Raw genomic sequence first — 18,597 nt, 5'->3', positions numbered from 1 at the left:
AAACCTAAGGGACCGTTCCCAACCTCTCCGAAGTGGGATCTTGAGTTTTAGCCTTCCCAGGTACAAGCTGCCAAGAAATCCGTTAAAGTACTTATTACTGTCCAGTCCCCACAAGCCTGGCCAGAATTTTGTAAGAACCAAACATGTCCTGTGAAAACTGTTCACTGCCTGGCCCAACCTGTAGTCACCCTGGCCACAGGTGAAAATCCATCTCCTTGAGGGAGGGGACAAAGCTGAGAATGGATCTCCTGACACTCTCCATCTACCTGGTGGACGGATTTGGGGAGGTGCCCACCAGCCTGAGTCCCTGTGCCAGGCAGGGAAGACCCCACGGGTGACAGAGCCAGCTTCCCCAGAGACCACCCATCTCACCCATCTGCATGTCCATCTCCATCTGTGTCCCCCTCAGACCTCCCGCCCTTTTCTATAACAGCTGTGTATGTGGGATCAGCTCCTTCCCTTCCAGTTCACTTGGTCTAGAACTTCTTAGGAACCAAGTACCGTCAACAGTCTTCCCTCCCTTTCTCCCTGCCTCCTCCTGATCACCCCTACCCTAGGGGCTGTGGAGGGCAGAAGAGACCCCATCTCTCCCCTCCGACCCCTCCCCCTCCCAGGACATTAATTTCGAGCCCTGCCTGCCTTCTCTCTTCTAACCGCCGCCCTCCCATTGCAGAACTCACATTGTAGAGCCTCCCCTCACCTCCCACCCCATCGTCCCCACTTCATGCATCCCTTGGGCTGGGCCGGGGACTGCCCCGGCCCTCCCACAGGCCGTGACCACCCTTTCTCCCCGCCCCCACCTGGCGGGTCTGTTCTCCCCCCAGGTATGCTCAGCCACCCTCCAATCCCAATCACCGAGATGGCTGAGCACACAGAGCACCTCAAAGCCAATGACAACCTGAAGTTGTCCCAAGAGTATGAGGTAAGTGGCCCCAGACCCTCCCATTCCCCCTCCCCACACACACACACCTGACTTGGGCCTCTTCACTGAGGGAGCCACCTAGCATGGTGGGAAAAGCACAGAATTTGGAATCAGGACTTGAGTTTGAATCCTTGCCTTCTGCCTGCTGGTGGCACAACCTCGAGCATGTCACTTACACTCATTGTAAAATGAGGCCATTGGAGACGGTCTCCAGGGTTACTGCAATTCTCTGATCCTCCCTGTGATTAAAGCAGGCCACAGCTGGGCCTTATATGGTACCCAGGGTGATGGTGGGCATAGCAGAGGCAAGCGCCTCGGTCCTGGCACTGCCACAGTAGTGTGGGACAGCGGGAAGTGCTTGGAGATGGGGACACTTGGGTCTCTCACTTACTGGCCACACGGCCTTGTTGATCCCTTGGGGATCAGTCAGGGAGACTCGTCTGCCAGATGAGGAACTTGTGCCAGCTAGTCTGTCCAAGCTATTCCATTTCTCCCATTTGATTTCCTCACGTGGCACAGGTAGGTAGAGCAAGGACCACCCTTTGGCTGCTTTCTCCTGAGCATGTTCCCCCACCTCCAGCAGCCTTGCCAGAGGAGGCTGAGCCAGCAGGAGCAGCCCTGACCAACCTTTGTGTTTGATGCCCTTCTCACCCCCCTCCTTCTTTGCTCTGTCCAATCTGTCTTCTTCCTCTCTTCCCTTTCTCTCCCTCCTTCTCCTCTTCCTGTCTCTTCTGTCTCCTCCTGCCTTTCCTTTTCCCCCTCTGCTTTTTCTTCCCCTCCTGCCTCTTCCCCTCACTTTCCTCATCCTATATACCCTTTCCTGCTCCTCTTTTGCCATCATTTTTCTTTGTCCCTTCTCTGCTTCTCCCCACCCCCCACCCCGGTCTCTCTTCTCTCATCTATCCTGTCTCTTCTTTCTCATCTCTCCCTTCTCCCCCACCACTCTGGATCTCCCTTTCTCCTCTGCCTCTGTCTTTTTCTCATCCCCCCAGTCAATTGACCCAGGACAGCAGTTCACATGGGAGCACTCTAACCTGGAGGTGAATAAACCCAAGAATCGTTATGCCAATGTCATAGCCTACGACCACTCCCGAGTCATCCTGCTCCCCATGGAAGGTAATGGGACCTCTCATCTGAACTCCCAAGGACCCCTGGGAGGCGCCCTGGGCAGGGATTGGGTAGGAAAGCTGAGGCCCAGAAAGAAACTAAGAGATTTGTCCCAGCATCATTGGCTCAACCAGGACTGGAAATCAGGCCTCAGTCACACTCCAGATCCAGTGAGATAGCTGGGAAGGGGAGGGTTAACCAACCCTCCACAAACCAGAATTCTTCTGAAAAAGTGATGGACGAGAGAGAAAGCAGCCCCCCAGGCAGCTAAAATAGTCCAGTCTTTAGGCCTTTCATGCCCCTCCCTAGCTGCCCCCTAATGGATTGGGTTACTGCAAGAGGTAGTGAGCCCCCCATCTCTGGGAGTTTCCAAGCAGAGGCTAGAGGAGGGGATCTCTGCTGGGCTATGGGTTAGGAGGGGTAATATCTGAGGTCTCTGGATCTTTTCTCCAAGTATGTTTTGCACCAGCACCACAGAGCTGATAGGAGCTCAGTAGCTGGCTTCCCCTTAGCTGAGCATTAATCAGACAAGCACTGAGAGTTTACTAAAACCCCCATGAACCCTTCCCGGAGCTGGCCTGGGCAGTGGACAAGGTGGCCGGAGCCCACTCACTCACGCCCTTCCTTCAAGAACTGTCCTAAGGGTGTGTGTTCAGGCTCCCCATGCCAGGGTAGTCAAAGGAAGAGAAGCTCAGGGAGAGCCCTGGAGGCTGGGGCAGCCAGGGAAGGCAGCTGGTACAAGATGTTCCAGGCAGAGGTTAGAAAGGCCCGCCGGCTCCTTCTGGAGTCTGGAGGGTGACGCTGGCCAGGGAGGAAGAAGAGGGCACTGGTGGTGGAAAGAGCCGGCTTGGCAGGCCCAGGGGGACATACTTTAGCCCCTGCCCACCCTCACCCCCAAATCATCTCTATGGGGCAGAGCATGCCCAGAGCCATCCTCGTCTGTTGCAGCAGGACAGAGATCCAAGAGCCAGCATATGGGGAAGAAGGAGACATTCCCGTCATCCATCACTAGGGAGAATAAGGCAGGAGTTCACTGCTCACATTCCGCCCGCAAAGCCCCAAAGTCACCAAGTGAGAGTGGTCCTGCCTTGCCCCCACCCCCACCCCCACAGACCGCCTTTCACGGACCTAGGTACACAGGGAGGAGATGGGACGCAGGGAGACAATTGCCCTTGGAGCCAAGGGTCGTCCCAAAGCTCTGCACTCCCCAGGGACAGCCCTACCTACATCCTGCTGAAGGGGACACCCACAGCCCCCAAAGGAGGACCCTTGTGGTTGCGCGTCCAGGGGACAACTTCCCTTTGTCCCCCTCCCTGGAGACAGGCCTTGCAGCATCCCTTCCATCTCTCCAACTCAGGCATTGTGGGCAGTGACTACATCAACGCCAACTACATCGACGGGTACCGAAAGCAGAACGCGTACATCGCCACGCAGGGGCCACTGCCAGAGACCTTTGGCGATTTCTGGCGCATGGTGTGGGAGCAGCGCTCCGCCACCATCGTCATGATGACCAAGCTGGAGGAGAAGTCGCGGGTAAGGAAGAGCCGCGTCGGGCGAGGGAGCCCCCTGCTGCTGAGGGAACGTAGGGGCAGGAGTGAAATTGTCTCAATTGACAGATGGGGAAACTGAGACAAGGAGCAGGGCCGTGACTTGACCAAACCTGCATGGATCGCGAGTGTCAGGGCCAGGTCTTGAACCCAGGTCTCCAAACCCTAACACTGAAACCTGGGTTCAAATCCTCCCCCTTAATGCTATATTTACTGCCCTGTGGCCTTTGTCAAGTCATTTTTCTTATCTGTCTCATCCCAGAAATGTTGATTCCCCTACAATGAGATAATGTAAACCCTCTGCAAACTTAAAAGCACCATAAGGATGTCAGTTGGTCATTACCAGATGCTGCCCCTGCCAAGTATTGGCCTCATGTGGAGGGGAGCCACCTTCCCCAGCTCAGGCCCCCCCAGCCAATGGCCTGGGGTTTCCCTGAACCCACCCTCCCTGGGAGGGGCCTCGTGGGGCTGCACGCCCACAGCTCCTTACCGTGGACTCTGGCCTCCTCCCCCAGATCAAGTGTGATCAGTACTGGCCCAGCCGGGGCACAGAGACCTACGGGGTGATCCAAGTGACCCTGCTGGACACGATCGAGCTGGCCACATTCTGCGTCCGGACCTTCTCCCTGCACAAGGTGCCCCCTCCAGCTTTTCCTTCTGCTTCCTGCCCTGAGCCGTGACCAGGGAAAGGGCGGCCTTGGGAGGGCAGCTTCCTGGGAGAGCAGGTCTGCGCTTCAGGGCGGGGCTCGCACTACAGGCCCCAGGAGGGTTCTAGGGCCCTTGTATGTATGTGAGCTCCCTGCTGGGAAGGAGAAGCCTCAGTCCTGCCCTCTTAGGTGCTCCAGCCTGCCTGCAGAGGTCAGCCTCACAAGTTGTGGAAGAGAAGGCAGCCTCCTTGCTCGGGGAGGGGGTCAGTCCCTGGAGGAGCCAGGCCTGCAGTAACACCTTCCAGTCAGCTCTGGAGGAGAGGGGGGAGAGAATTGCAGGAGGGTCAGTAGCTTCAGCAAAGGCCTGAGAGTAGACAGGGCTGGGGGTAGAGGAGTGTGGGGGGACGACGCAGACATGGAAGGGGGATACGGAGAGAAGGTTAGAGAGAAAAGGAAGAGATGACCAGGCAGAGTAGTTTGGACTTTCTCCTAAGGTAGTAGGGAGCCATCTAAGGTTTTAGAGTAGGGGAGCAGTGAGGCCAAAGCTGCTGTTTAGGAAGCAGTATACAGGATACATCAAGAAAGGACGGAGGCGCCTGCGGGACACAGTCCATGGGTCCTCTGCCCACTAGCCTGCCCATGTCTCCGCAGAATGGCTCCAGCGAGAAGCGTGAAGTACGCCAGTTCCAGTTTACAGCGTGGCCAGACCACGGCGTCCCTGAGTACCCAACACCCTTCCTGGCTTTCCTGAGAAGGGTGAAGACCTGCAACCCTCCGGATGCAGGCCCCATCGTGGTACATTGCAGGTACGGTGACCCCTGACCGCCCCTTCCCCCCGCCCCAGCCCTCGGCAGCCCCGGCATCCAAGCCGGGCCCCAGGAAGGAGAAAAGGTACCTGTTACTTAGGTGCCGTCAGGATGGGCCACAGACGTGCTGTGTGCCCGCACCAAGGTCCCTTTCCCTGCCCTTTCTGGGCTTCCCGTCCCCTCTATGAAACACAAGGGGGCTGTGTGATGGACTGAGGGGTGGCCTCCAGGCAGTGGGCTCAGGGGCAGGACACCTGCCTGGCTGCCTCCCATCCCTCCCCTCATCTCCAGCAGGAGGATGATGCTGTGCTGCCTCACCCAGTTCTTGGGGGGAGGGCCCTCAGGGCACCCCTGAGTGCCAGGGGCGGGGCCGGAATCCAGGGACAAGCCCGTGGGTCCACCCCCGCCCACCCATAGGTCCGCTCTCCCTCCCCACAGCGCGGGCGTGGGCCGCACAGGCTGCTTCATCGTCATAGACGCCATGCTGGAACGCATCAAGCCCGAGAAGACGGTGGACATCTACGGGCACGTGACCCTCATGCGCTCCCAGCGGAACTACATGGTCCAGACCGAGGACCAGTACAGCTTCATCCACGATGCCCTTCTAGAGGCTGTTGCCTGTGGCAACACCGAGGTCCCCGCCCGCAACCTCTACTCATACATTCAGAAGCTGGCCCAGGTGGAGACGGGCGAGCACGTCACAGGCATGGAGCTGGAGTTCAAGGTGCGAGGCCAGGGCAGGCGGCCGAGGGAGACAGGTTGGCCTGGGAAGCCCCAGCCGGGTCCCAGGGTGCTCATGGCTCCGCTGCTTCCTGGCAGGCACCCCCGTTCCATTGCTTCGGCCGGACACTTGCCTTCTCCGGCCCCAATGTGCCCATCTGTAAAATGAGAAGAGCGAGGGCCCTTGGGCCTCTCTAAGAGGCAGCTGCTCGCACAGGGCATTGCAGGGGGCTGCGTGCCTACCCCACCCCAGCCCCCAGCCCTCCCGTGCCTGTCACCCCAGGCTTGGGCTCTCCCTTCCTCCTATCATAACTCAGGCTTAGAATATAAAGAGCCCGGGGACACACACCGGGAACTAGCGGAAGAGATGGGATTGGGAGGGAATCCACATCTGCTGGAGGAAAGCCCAGGGCGTCAGGCCTTCGGCCACCTTTCCCATGGTGCTGCCTCCGACTGAGAAGGAAGAGAGGGAACAACAGGGGAGGGAACTGCGTCTGCCCACCCCATCCTGACCTGCCCCCTCCCCTGTGCCCTCTTCCAGAGGCTGGCCAACTCCAAAGCCCACACATCCCGCTTCATCAGTGCCAACCTTCCCTGTAACAAGTTCAAGAACCGTCTAGTGAACATCATGCCCTACGAGAGTACACGCGTGTGCCTGCAGCCCATCCGCGGCGTGGAGGGCTCTGACTACATCAACGCCAGCTTCATCGATGGCTACCGGTGCGTGGGTCGGGGTTGGGCAGGGAGGTCACATGGGGGCCCTTAGCTCAGCCGCCCCTGGCTCCCCTACCTCACAGTGCCAGGCTGTGTTCCCATCCTCACAAGCATCCCTGACACACCACAGCCCAGAACCATGGGCTCAGCTCCCCAAAATGGGCAGCTCCCTTCAGAGAGCGTCTCTGCATAGGCAGATGGACCGAGCAGGGCAGAGAATAAGCCCCTCACCGAGACCCTGCTTTACTTAGAAATACCCCCCCTCCCGCTAGGTCTGTGCCCCCAGCCCAAAGAGAGACAGGAAACATCCTTGGACAGGAGGTGGCAGTCCCAGGTTCGAGTCTCTGCATGCCTTTGAGCATCCCTCTAGTCCAAACCTTGGTTTCCCTGTCCGCACCAGAAGGACGCTAGACTCCGTGTCTCTGTGGCTGTAAAACTCCCCCTAGTTCCCAGAGGAGACACTGGGGGGGGGGGCGCCAATGCAGGACCCTGAGCCCCGTGTGGAAGGACGAGGCCTCGCTCAGCCACCCTCTCTCGCCCACAGGCAGCAGAAGGCCTACATTGCCACGCAGGGGCCGCTGGCAGAGACCACCGAGGACTTCTGGCGGATGCTGTGGGAGAACAACTCCACCATCGTGGTGATGCTCACCAAGCTGCGGGAGATGGGTCGGGTGAGTGAGGAAGGCGGCAGGGGCGGGGCCGGCCCCACCTGGCCTTGCCCCTCGCCACTGTTGCCCAGGCCCAAGCACGAGGCTTTGCCCTCTGGGTCCTGCAGAACAACTTGTGCTGGAGTGTTTACCCAGCACATGGGGCCCTCTGAGGCGTGGCAAGCTTTTAGAAGGCACCAGCACCCCACCTTGACTCCCTGGGGAACCTGAGTATAGCCTCTTATGACAGGAACAGGGGGAGCCATGGGAGAACATCTCCTCATAGACTCTCAGAGCAGCTAGCCCTGGGCCTGCCCCAGAGAGGTGACGGTCACTGGGGGCAGCCCCAGGCCCTGCTCCTCAGGGAGGTGGGGGGAGGAGGTATGTTCACTTGGTGGATTGAGGGCAGGGTCCATGGAGGCAGCCTGCAGTCTGTGAGTTCTCCCCAACCGCCACGTACACCCCTCACCCCTTCATGGGACAGCAGACCTGACAGGCACCCCCATTCTCCTTGCACCAGGAGAAGTGTCACCAGTACTGGCCGGCGGAACGATCGGCACGCTACCAGTACTTTGTGGTGGACCCCATGGCTGAGTACAACATGCCCCAGTACATCCTGCGCGAGTTCAAAGTCACCGACGCCCGGGTGAGTCCCAGCGGTCACAGAGGGGTGGCTGGTGGGGTGTGGGGCAGTACAATACATGTTAGGTGGGATGATAGCTAAGAGCAGGAGGGGAGAAGCATTTATGCAGCACCTACTGTGTACCTGGTGAGTTTTACCTCATTGGACCCTCACAAAAGCCCTGGGGGGTGGGGGCTATTGTTATTCCCATTTTACAGTAGAGGGAACTGAGGCAGAGGTAAAGTGACTTGCCCAGGGTCACACAGCTAGTGTCTGAGGCCCTAGGGCACTATCCATTGTGCCACCTAGCTGTCATAAGTGTGCAATAGCAGCTACGAGGAAGGTAGATTCGGCTGGCCAACTCCTTGGAGAAGGGTCAGGACTCCAGCAGGTCCCTGGAGGATCAGAGAGAGGGGGCTGCCAAGCAGGGCAAGCGTAGGGGAGCTCAGCAACCACGTCCAGCGTGCTTGTAGTGGAAGGCAGATCCTCACGGGGGATGAGGACAGAGGTCGACTGAGGCCGTGCTAGGGAAGGCCTTGAGTGCCTGGCTGAGGAGCCCAGACTGCCCTCGGAGGCAGAGAGAGGCGCTGTGGCCTCACTTCCCATTGAGCCCCTTCTCTTAACCCTCCCCCTGCCCATGCCTCTGCCTGGCCCCAGGGCGGTGCACAGGGCAGAGGGGCAGGAACCAAGCAGGGCTGGCCTGCTCTCCTGGGGGCCTCTGCTCTGGCAGTCAAGTAGGCAGTGACGTCGAGGGCAGCTAGGTGGCGCATTGGATAAAGCACCGGCCCTGGATTCAGGAGGACCTGAGTTCAAATCCGGCCTCAGATACTTGACACTTACGAACTGTGTGACCCTGGGCAAGTCACTTAACCCCCATTGACCCCACAAAAAATAAATAAATAAGAAGGCGGTGACATTGAGAAGTTGATGGGAGATGTGTTGGGTGGGAAGTGATGGTCTGGAATGGGTGAGAAAGCATTTGTTAAGCACCCACTGTATGCCAAGCACTATAGGCACAAAAGGAAGCGAGGCAAACCCTGTCCCCAAAGGGCTTACATTCTAACAGAAAAACAGCGTACAGAGGGCAGATGGAGCTGGGGCGGGGAGGGGCATGTGCGGCCTGGCTATGGGCAGTGCCACAAGCTCACCTCACAGAGTCCAGCTCCCAGGGGCATAGGCCGGGGGCCAGTGGGAGGAGCAGAGCAGGAGGAGGTGCAGCGTGCAGGGGCCGGGGCAAGGCAAGGGCAATGGATGGTGGACAATGGAGACCTGTGGGGTGCTTGGGCATTGGATGGAGGACGATGGGAGGAGATGGTGCTCGCTCTGGCCTGTGCCGGTCCGTCCTGCACATGTAGATACGTCACGTCACGCTCTGCCCCATAACCATTGGTGGCTCCCTCTTCCCCATTGGGCTGTGTATCCCTTTTCCTGGCCTTCAAGGCCCTCCAGTTGGGCACTATCGCACTCTCCAGGCCTCTCTTTTAGTCCTGTCCTGGCATACTTCATCTTCCAGTCAAACCAGACAACCCCCAATGCCCTCCCCGCTTGTCTTGGCTCAGGCTGTGCAGAAAGTTCTGCCTTCTCCCCCATGCTCGGGGACTCCTCTTCTTGCACCTCCCAGCCAGACAGCGTCAGGCTTCCCTGCGGTTGAGGGCCCCCTTACAGAGACCTGTTCTCCCCCTCCGTAAGGAGCTTGTCAGAGAGATTGTGGGCCTCCATATACTGTAAGCTCCCTGAGGACAGGAACGGCTTCTTTTCCCTATCTGCATGTCTCCACACTTGTCGTGGCTCTTGCCTATACAGCAAGTGCTTAATACATGTATTCTGAGTGAGCAAATGACAGGCCACCATCACCACTGACTTGGGCCTCTCCTCCTCTCCGCAGGACGGACAGTCCCGGACCGTCCGCCAGTTCCAGTTCACAGACTGGCCTGAGCAAGGCGTGCCAAAGTCAGGGGAGGGCTTCATCGACTTCATTGGCCAAGTGCACAAGACCAAGGAGCAGTTTGGCCAGGACGGGCCCATCTCTGTCCACTGCAGGTAGGGATTGACCCTTGGGCCGCAGGGCGAGAGGAGGGTAGAGAGCCCTGTGTGGTGGATCTGGCCACAGGGGGAGGCCCTGCCCATAGCATCACCCTACCCCCACCCGGGCTGTGCTTATGTAAGGAGAAAGCCCCCTCCCACCCCTTCCCTCTCCATGTCCCTCCCACCCACCATCTGTGCCTCTGTTCATGGTCATTTCTTCCCTTCTCCCTATCTCTCTTCCAAATGTCGCTTCATCTTTCTAGCCCTACCCTGAGGGGTCCCCCAACGTTTTTACCATCCTCATATCTTTTGGCTTTTAGCAAACCTTCCCAGACCACCTGTTAAATGTGAAAGGAAGTATCTCAATTGTGAGGAATAAAAGAGACTCAATTTTTCATAAAGAAAACTTTATTCAGTACACCACAACATGTTTTAGTATCATAAAGCTGCTAAAGATTTATCAGAACCCAATCAAATAAATTAGTCGATTTTATTTTCTCAAGATAGTTTTTGGAAGCGATAGCCCACATATCACGCCCAGCCTCCAGTTTGTTTCCTGCTTTGAATTTGATTAAGAGCAGGCCTGAGAGGCCTGATTCTCTCTGAAAAGTTGTTATAAATGTCAGTGAAGCCTTGTGAGCACGTTTAGGAAAGACGGGGTGTGCTTCTGCATGGGGACACCAAAAATTCTGTACCTTTGCTGATTGGAAATCAATTTGGCACCCGCCGGGACTGCAGGGATCAATGAGCTCGTCTTTCCTTGGGTCGCTGTCACAGATGGTTTTCTCCCTCATTCAATAGGAAAAGGGCTTCATGGCCGACCCTCATTCATTTGGTTTGGGTTGGTAGGAATTATTCCATCCGAAGCACCCTAATGTCCCCTTTCTTTTGTCTCCCGGCCCTGTCTCCTCGTGCCTCTTGCCAACCCACCGATTTGTTCACTGACAGCGTATGTTTGTGATATAACAGGAGGCTAATACAGTGATTTCCAGACATCCCTTTTGTTCCCCCACTGGCACGTCTCTTGTATCTCCCCCAGGGGGAAGGTGTAGCCTGCCCTACACTCCCCTTGGGCCTCCCCCTCCTCTCTGCCCAGGCTGGGGCCTCCCCCCTGAAGGAGGTCAACAGGGAGGGATCTGGGGTTTTCCCCCATAACTAACCAGTGCCGTTTCCCCCCATCCTGTTGATGCTGCCTGTGTCCCTTCCTCTTCTGTCCCCACTTCTGTATTCCTGTGGTCCCCGGCCTAGGACAGTCAGCCCTCCTTACAAACTCCACTTGGCTGAACAACATCTTTCCACCTCCACTTGTTACTGCACCCTTGCCAAATCTGCCAGCCAGTGATCAGTCAGCAGACGTGTATGGGGCATCTACAGGTGCCTGGGCATATGAGAATTAAAACCAAAGAGATGCTATTTTTGAGGAGTTTACAGACTGCTGGGCAGGCACAACCCATACAGTTATGTCGATAGGAAATATGTACCAAGTAACTACAAGGCAGAAAAGAAGCCCTGGGGGTTCCTGTCCTACCTTGGCCTCTTACCCACAGTCTGGCCCCCCACAAACCACTCAGCTCTCTGGGCCCCAATTTCCTCATCTGTAAAATGGGACCATTAGACTAGCTGACCTCTAGGGACCCTTCCTTCCCTGAATCCAATCTTATTATTTGTCCCTCCTTTGTCCCAGACGCTTCAGGGGTGCTGCTGCCTGACCGGGAAAAGTCAGTCTCCCTTCCCCTGTCTGTGGTCTGGCTTCACCCAGCCTTATGTAGTATGACTCTTCTCTTGTAAGCACGCTCCGTGGTCTAGGCACACCGGCCTTCATTCCCCAAAGGCATCCTGGACTTTTCTCCGCCCCTGCTCCCTGATCTGTGTGTGTGTGTGTGTGTGAGACATCCCTCACTAGACTGAACTCCGGGAGGGGTTATTTGAACTTTGAGCCCAGCAGAGCTCTGTACACAGTAGGTGCTTACTAATAATGAACGTTTGTTTAGTCCCTTTCTCCCCTATCCCTGACCTGCCATTTCTCTCCCTTCCCTGCCTTGCCTTCCACCTGTGACCTCCTCCTCCCTTGGTCCATGACCACACCCTCCCCTCTCTCTGCTCCTGGGCTAGGAGATGCCCCATTGGAAGTGGGCCTTAAGAGAAGCTCCAAGCAGCCTCAGAACACAGGAGAACAGGGCTGCTGGAGGTTATGAGTCAGAAGAGCTGGATTCAAATCTTGGCACCCCCACTTCTATTTTTTTTAGAAGTAAAATGGTCCTTTATGGGGCACTAGAGAAAGTGACCAAGAGGGAAGTCAAAAGACTTAGCCTCAAGGGGAGGAGACGGCTGAGAATCCTCTTCCTCCCAGAATAGAAGGAAGGCCAAAGCTTTTATAGAGGATCGATGGGGTGGCCACCTGACTGTGGGAAGTTCCTTTTGGGGGTGGGTGGGGAAAGATTCCTGAGAGCCAGTGGGGGGGGGGTTGGAATGATAGTCCTGACCTCTGGAGTTATCTTTGTCTCCTAGCTCAGGTAGTAGCTGTGTTTGGGGGGACTTGCAGCCTGCTCTGGGAACTAGCTCAGCCAAAGAATTGGAGGCTCATCACGAATCTTGTAAAATAAAGACATTTATTAGGACAGGAATATATGGCCAGGGGACAGATCACCTTGGTGACTACCCTCCTGGAGTGAGAGAAGACCGGCCTTTGGTATCTTTATAAGACAAAGGGCATTACAAAGAACTGGGAGGAAAATTGGCACCCCCACTTCTAAAGCAGTATAACCTCAAGTCACCCTGGGCCTCTGTAAAATGAGGGGTTGGACGACATCTGGCGTCCTGGCCTATGGAGAGATTTCCAGGGAGTCCTTGAACTTGAATGGGGAAAAACCCCAAGTCATCTGTGTTTTCCCTGGCCTCTAACTGAGACCGAGCATTGACCACAGTTCTGAAGGTAGGCAGCGGCCTGCAGGAGCGTGCCGTGGCTGTGCCTTGTCACCAAGAGAGGTCACAGACGTTTCCCTATCCCCGTGTAGTTGGTGCAGAGAGCCAGGGACTTCCCATCACCACCAGGGCCTCCTAACTCGCACATGAGCGTGGCCTTCCCAGCCACAGATGCTCGGGGCTCTGCTGGGCAGCCCAAGGGTGGGCCCTGCTCTCTCTGACTCTGTGTGCCCGTTGTTCTTCCCCACCCTGTGCAGTGCTGGTGTGGGCAGGACTGGCGTCTTCATCACGCTCAGCATCGTCCTGGAGAGGATGCGCTATGAGGGAGTAGTGGACATCTTCCAGACGGTGAAGATGCTGCGGACGCAGCGGCCGGCCATGGTACAGACGGAGGTGAGGTCCCACCTGCTGGCCTGGTGTTCAGAAAGCCTCATGCCGTTTTGGGAGGGTGGGGGGGAGGTGGACATCCCACTGTCCCCTACATGGCTCAGGCCTCATCTGAGGTGCTGGGGAGGAAGAGAGAGGGAGCAAGTATTTAGTAAGCACCTACTGTGCGCCGGGCACTGGGCTCTGTGCTTTGTAAATATCATCTCATTTAATCCTCTCAACAACCCCAGGGCGTATATGCTGTTATACCCATTTTACAGTTGAGGAAATTGAGACAGACAAAAGTTAAGTGACTTGCTCAGGGTCACACTGTTAATAATTGTCTGAGCTGGATTTGAACTCGGGTCTTCCTGACTCAGCCACACCATGCAGCTGTCCAGTTCTGGGCCCCATATTTCCAGAGGGACACTGCCAGAGGAGGGCAGCTGGGGTGGGAAGGGGACAGAATAATCCCTATTTCCCATTCTCTGAGTGTTCTACACTCTGGGAGGAAGGTGACACAAATCTCATCATCTCCATGTTCCTGAAAAAGAAAAACCAAAGCTTAGGCAGGGGCAGTGACTTGCCCAAGGTCACAAAGTTGAAGCGACAGACATAGGATTGGAGCACAGGTTCCCCTTATAATGATCAGGCATCCTCTCTACAACATTCCTTTTGAATACCTCTAGGGATGGGGAACTCAGTACCTCATTTTTTAACACTGTCCCTTATGACAAGGCCCAGTGTGCCTTTGGGTGGCTTTCTCTACTCAGACACTTGTCTTCATCTGCTGCTGCTTTGTGGCTGCCTATGTCTCCTGACTGGCCTTGAAAACTTAGACACGTGATTGTGTTGTCACCTCACCCCCAGCTTCTAGCTTTCTCCAGGCTAGATACCTGAGCTCCTTCAATGGATTCAGTTACCGCGACTGTAAAATGGGGCTCCCCATGCTCCCCAGGGGAGATGTGGGAGCAGGTGCTGATGGAGTCAGGATTCGAATCCAGACCCACTGGCTCCAGAGGCAGCGCCCTTTCTGCTACAGCAGCCCGTGGGGAGTGGGGAGGGGGCCTTACACAGCCTATTGATGCGGCCTCTCTCTCTGTCCACACTTCAGGATGAGTACCAGTTCTGCTACCAGGCCGCCCTGGAGTACCTTGGCAGTTTTGACCACTATGCAACCTAAAAAGCCATCCCTCCCCTCACTGACTCCACGGGCCACTGGACGTCATGGACGCTTCCCCTTCCCTCATGCGGAAGGGGTCTCGGACTGATCACCACAAACTGAACCGCGGGAGCGTGGGGGAGGGGTGGGTAGGCCCGGCTCGGGGTCCCTCACGTTGGGGCCTCCGCAGCATGAACCGGAGGAGCGAACCAGAGGCTCGTGAGCCAGGCCTGGTCTGAGCAGGGGGGCCTGTTACCTCAAGTTGGCTTTGGTCCCCAGGTCACCTTGCCCCCCCCCCCCCAGCCCCCGATACCGGGGAGGGGCACAGTTGCCAGGGTGCCATCCTTAAGAGTTTGGTTTCTTTGTTAATCTAGTTGGCCGTTTTTAGGGGAAGTCACCCCTCTACCCACCCACCCCCTCCGCCTCTCGCACGCAGAGCCCCCTGCCGCAGCCCTGAGCCAATAACCACATCCATGAAATGCCTCCTGTGTACAGTGCTGGGGGAGGGACAGACTCGCCAAGCCCTGGCCCCCCCCCCCCGTAGGAGCTCCCCCCCCCCCGCCCCATGTGGGGAAGGAAGGCTGCCCAGGGGTCCCCACAACCAGGACCCAGCTGGGAGGCCAAGCTCTCTGGGGGATGCTGGGGCCAGATCCCCTTTTGAATACTTGGAACATTCCTCATTTCTTTTTTGATTCCAAAACAATGTTATTTCTGGAAAGATGAAGAAGACACGGCGAGGAAGGGGCAGCCTGGCAAGTCACTTTCCTGCCAGTTGGATTTCAGTGGGGGAGGGCATCCTCCGGGCAGAGGAGCCGCCAGGACAGGCCCGATCCGCCACCTGTTCCTCCCTGTCTCAAGCAAACACTCCCTCCTTCCACCCTCCCACACCATGGGCTCCGGGAAGAGACTGTCACACTCCTAGGACTCGGGCTAAAAGGAACCATAGAAATTGTAGGATCTGTCATCGCTTTACAGGTAAAGAGACAGAGGCCCCGACAAGCAGGCAGGCAGGCTGTGACTTGGGCTGGGTCCTCCCAGGCAAAGTCTGAATTTGAACTCAGAACCTGCCTCAGTTGTCCTCAGCGCCCCCACTCTGTCCCCACTCCCTCGGGACAGCCTGGAGGGGCCTCAGCCAAGCCCACCTCCGCCCAGCCGTCAGACCATCCAGAGAGAGTGGCCCCTTGGCCCTGCGCTGTGAGCGGCTTTCTTTAAAGTATCGATGTAACTGTATCCAGTGACATTACCGTTTTTTTTTAAATAGTGTATTTTTTCCTTTTTTTAAAAAAAAAAACTGACAGAATATGAGTCAATGAATTTAAAAGAAAATTTGCTTATTCATATTACGTTCAAAGACAGTCTATTTTTTCACGGTAGAAACGTTCTGTGTACTGGCTGTGATTATATACAAGGTTACGTGCGAATTGCTACTTCTACATCTGCTTTTCTACCATTGGAAAGGTTCGACTCACTCATGTAAGAATGAACTGTCCTTGTTTTGTTTTCGAATTCAATCTCAGACATATCAGGCTTGGCTCCAAGTGCGGGGGGAGGCCGGGGGAGGCCAGCCAGCAGGACCCCTCCTCCTTTGATCTCCCCTGCCTGGACCAGGCGCCCACTGTGGCTGGGAGGGATGCTACCTCCCACCAGGAAGCCCCCTGACCCCAGGCGTGCAGGTGCCCCGGCTCACACGCCAGACATCCAGGACAAATCATCACCTCGATGGCTGGCGGGCCCTCAGGGCTCAGACTGTGTTGCCAAAGTGCCCAGGCAAAAGGAAGCTGCGTCCCCTGCCCCAGGCCGCCCTGGGCACCTCCCCCTCCCCCCTGCTCTCTGCTCAACTGTGGGGAAGATGGATGTGTTGGGATGGGGGCACCAGCTGGACCCTGGGGGGAGGGGGGCTCACACACACACACATACTTAGACCACAGTGTGTGTGTGTGCATGCACACACACACAACCCACCTCCTGTGCTGACCAGGGAGGAACTGGGCCCACCCCACCCCAACCAAAAAGGCCGTGTGAACGTGGCCCCGAACTCTTGACAACCTGCAGCCAGGACTTCACTCGGGGGAGACGAGGGGAAAGGAGAAAAGCAGATGCCAACCGAGACCAGTTTTTTCTCTTTGAACGAGAGCAGAGACACTATTCGTTTCCCACTGTTACTTCAAACTGAAACTGTAAGTGGTTTTCCTGCCACTGTGTATGTAGATATATCGACTTTGTATTAAAGGAAGATTGTCTGAAAGCCCCGTCTACAGGAGCCTCCTTTGTTCCAGAATTCGTCTGGGTTGGGGCCCCAAGGGGAAGCCAAGGAATGGAAGGAATTAGAGACGACAGATTTCTCTTAGGTTTTTCAAGGTACTTGCCTCATATGAACTCTCCTGTTACAGATGGGGAGACTGAGGCCTCCCGAGCCACCCAGGTAGGTAATAAGCAACAGAACTGGGCTGACATCCCAGGGTTTCTGACTCTCATGTCTGACCTCTCCAGCTGTCCCTATGAGGACGCCCACACCTTCCTCTCACCAGGCATCAGGGGATCTACAAAGCTGATTGCCAGGCCCAGCTATTTGGAGTAAGGGAGCCTTCAACTGGAGAGCCAGGGGACCCAGGAGGGGGTAGTGATGGGGCCAGCCAGACAACTACCTCCTCCCCTTCACAGAGAGAATTGCCAGCCTTTCTGGAGCAAGGGGGTGGGAGAGAGACTGAAGGGGGAAGAGGGGGGAAAGGGGGAGCATCCCCAAAGACTGTCGTGCTGAGACACGCAGTCCTTGGCCTCCAGAGGCCCTGGTGGAGCAGAGTGACCAGGAGGAAAACAAGGAGCCAGCACCCACTGCTCCATATTAAAGAGCATTCTCTTCCCCATGGATGGCCTTGTCTGGGAGGAAGGAAACTGAATAGGAATTAGTCAATTGACTTTATAAAGCACACTCCCTCTCTGTCTCCTTTATAAAGCCCCAGGGATCCAGAAACAGAACACTCCTCACACACACACACACACACACACACACACACACACACACACACACGCTGCAAGAAGCTGGGATCAGGGGTGGTTTCGTGGATGGCCCAGTAAGTAGCTGGGCTGAGTCTTGAAGGGAAATGGAGAGAGGCTTTGGGATTTGAAGGTACAGGGGGAGTGTGTAATCATCTGATTTGAATGTTGACTGTGAAAAGCAGTACTTGGGTGAAGGGGGGTGAATAATGTGAAATGAGGCTGCAAAACTGCTTGTGGGCCAGGCTGTGAGAGTTCTGGGCCAGGCGGAGAAGTTGGCGTTTTATTCCTGAGGCAGCAGGGAAGGTCACAAGACCAGGCCGAGCCGTGCCTCACAAAGATGCTGAGGGCAGCCTCTTGAAGGACGGGTTAGAGAAGGGAGAGGCTCCTTGCATACTCCAGGGGAGAACTAGGAGTTCAGTGAGTGGAAAGAAAGAAAGGGGACAAGTGGAATTGACATGCCCATTTTAAAGATGAGGAAACTGCGGCCCGAGCTATGGCAGAGACTTGCCCAGGGTCACACAGCTATTAAGAGCCATTCTCAGGCTTCTTCCGCCCAACACGAGCCCTCCGATGACTTATCCATCCATAGGATGTATGACTTGCAGGGAAGGAGGAGAAGGGCAAGGTCACTGTGGGCTGGGCTGGGTGGTAGTGAATGGCTTTCAAACCCGTCCTGTGCTCATCCCACTGTACCTGGGATGTTTGGGGTTAGGAGAGGCACAAGGGAGATGGGGAGGGCACGCCAATAGTAAAGACTCAGAGACATTGGCAGGGATCGCACTGCCAAGATCCTTTGGGGTTTGCCTGGAAGAGCCAAGCCCTCCTCTTGGGGGACAGTTCCAGAAACAGACAAACCTAGGGCCCTATGCAGCAGGAAGAAAGAACCCCAAACAGTGCTCCCTGGCAGCGAGAGTAGAGGGCACCACCCTTGCCCACTGCCTATTTGCCCAGAGCACAGCCCTGCTTTAAGGCATCCAGAACACCTGGTTCTCCAGCTTGTCCATCCAGTTCCTGCGCCTCAAACAATATTCCAGCCTCACTCTGTGCGGTCTGCAAACATTTACTGGGCCCCCCAAAAGGAAGGCGCAGATGAGATTAAATAGGGGAAATGGTCCTCACAAAGAGACCCAACCCCAAGCCCCATTCGTGGCATTAAAATGGGGAAGGAGAAAATAAGAGAATTCTGTCTCTCCTTCTGCATCCTCCCCCCTTCTCTCTATTTCAGTCCCTTATAGGTCTAAGTCCTCTCTCTCTCTCTCTCTCTCTCTCTCTCTCTCTCTCTCTCTCTCTCTCTCTCTCTCTCTCTCTCTCTCGCTCTCTCTCTCTCTCTCTCTCGCTCTCTCTCTCGCTCTCGCTCTCACTCTCTCGCTCTCACTCTCTCAAAATATGTCTG

At 56.1% G+C, this 18,597-nt stretch overlaps 1 protein-coding gene across 23 annotated transcripts in view; it reads left to right on the top strand.

Annotated features, from left to right (window-relative positions):
- PTPRS (protein tyrosine phosphatase receptor type S) overlaps positions 1 to 16,452 on the top strand; it is a 211,748-nt gene extending 195,296 nt beyond the window's left edge. For 22 of the 23 annotated variants that reach the window (XM_043977056.1, XM_043977057.1, XM_043977055.1 and 19 more), the window contains 12 exons: positions 825 to 922; positions 1,915 to 2,038; positions 3,387 to 3,562; positions 4,092 to 4,211; positions 4,875 to 5,029; positions 5,468 to 5,753; positions 6,291 to 6,469; positions 7,008 to 7,134; positions 7,631 to 7,756; positions 9,618 to 9,772; positions 12,937 to 13,072; positions 14,160 to 16,452. In XM_043977056.1, the coding sequence (XP_043832991.1) occupies positions 825 to 922; positions 1,915 to 2,038; positions 3,387 to 3,562; positions 4,092 to 4,211; positions 4,875 to 5,029; positions 5,468 to 5,753; positions 6,291 to 6,469; positions 7,008 to 7,134; positions 7,631 to 7,756; positions 9,618 to 9,772; positions 12,937 to 13,072; positions 14,160 to 14,228 (1,751 nt within the window). In that variant the 3' untranslated portion in view covers positions 14,229 to 16,452. The remainder of the gene's footprint in view (positions 1 to 824; positions 923 to 1,914; positions 2,039 to 3,386; positions 3,563 to 4,091; positions 4,212 to 4,874; positions 5,030 to 5,467; positions 5,754 to 6,290; positions 6,470 to 7,007; positions 7,135 to 7,630; positions 7,757 to 9,617; positions 9,773 to 12,936; positions 13,073 to 14,159) is intronic. The other variant, XM_043977054.1, reaches the window with a different exon arrangement.
- The last annotated feature ends 2,145 nt before the right edge of the window (positions 16,453 to 18,597 follow it).

Source organism: Dromiciops gliroides, chromosome 1, assembly GCF_019393635.1.
Source record: "Dromiciops gliroides isolate mDroGli1 chromosome 1, mDroGli1.pri, whole genome shotgun sequence".
In the NCBI taxonomy this organism is placed as follows: Eukaryota; Metazoa; Chordata; class Mammalia; order Microbiotheria; family Microbiotheriidae; genus Dromiciops; species Dromiciops gliroides.
Note: the sequence above shows the minus strand (reverse complement) of the source record. Positions and strands in the feature narration are given on the sequence as shown.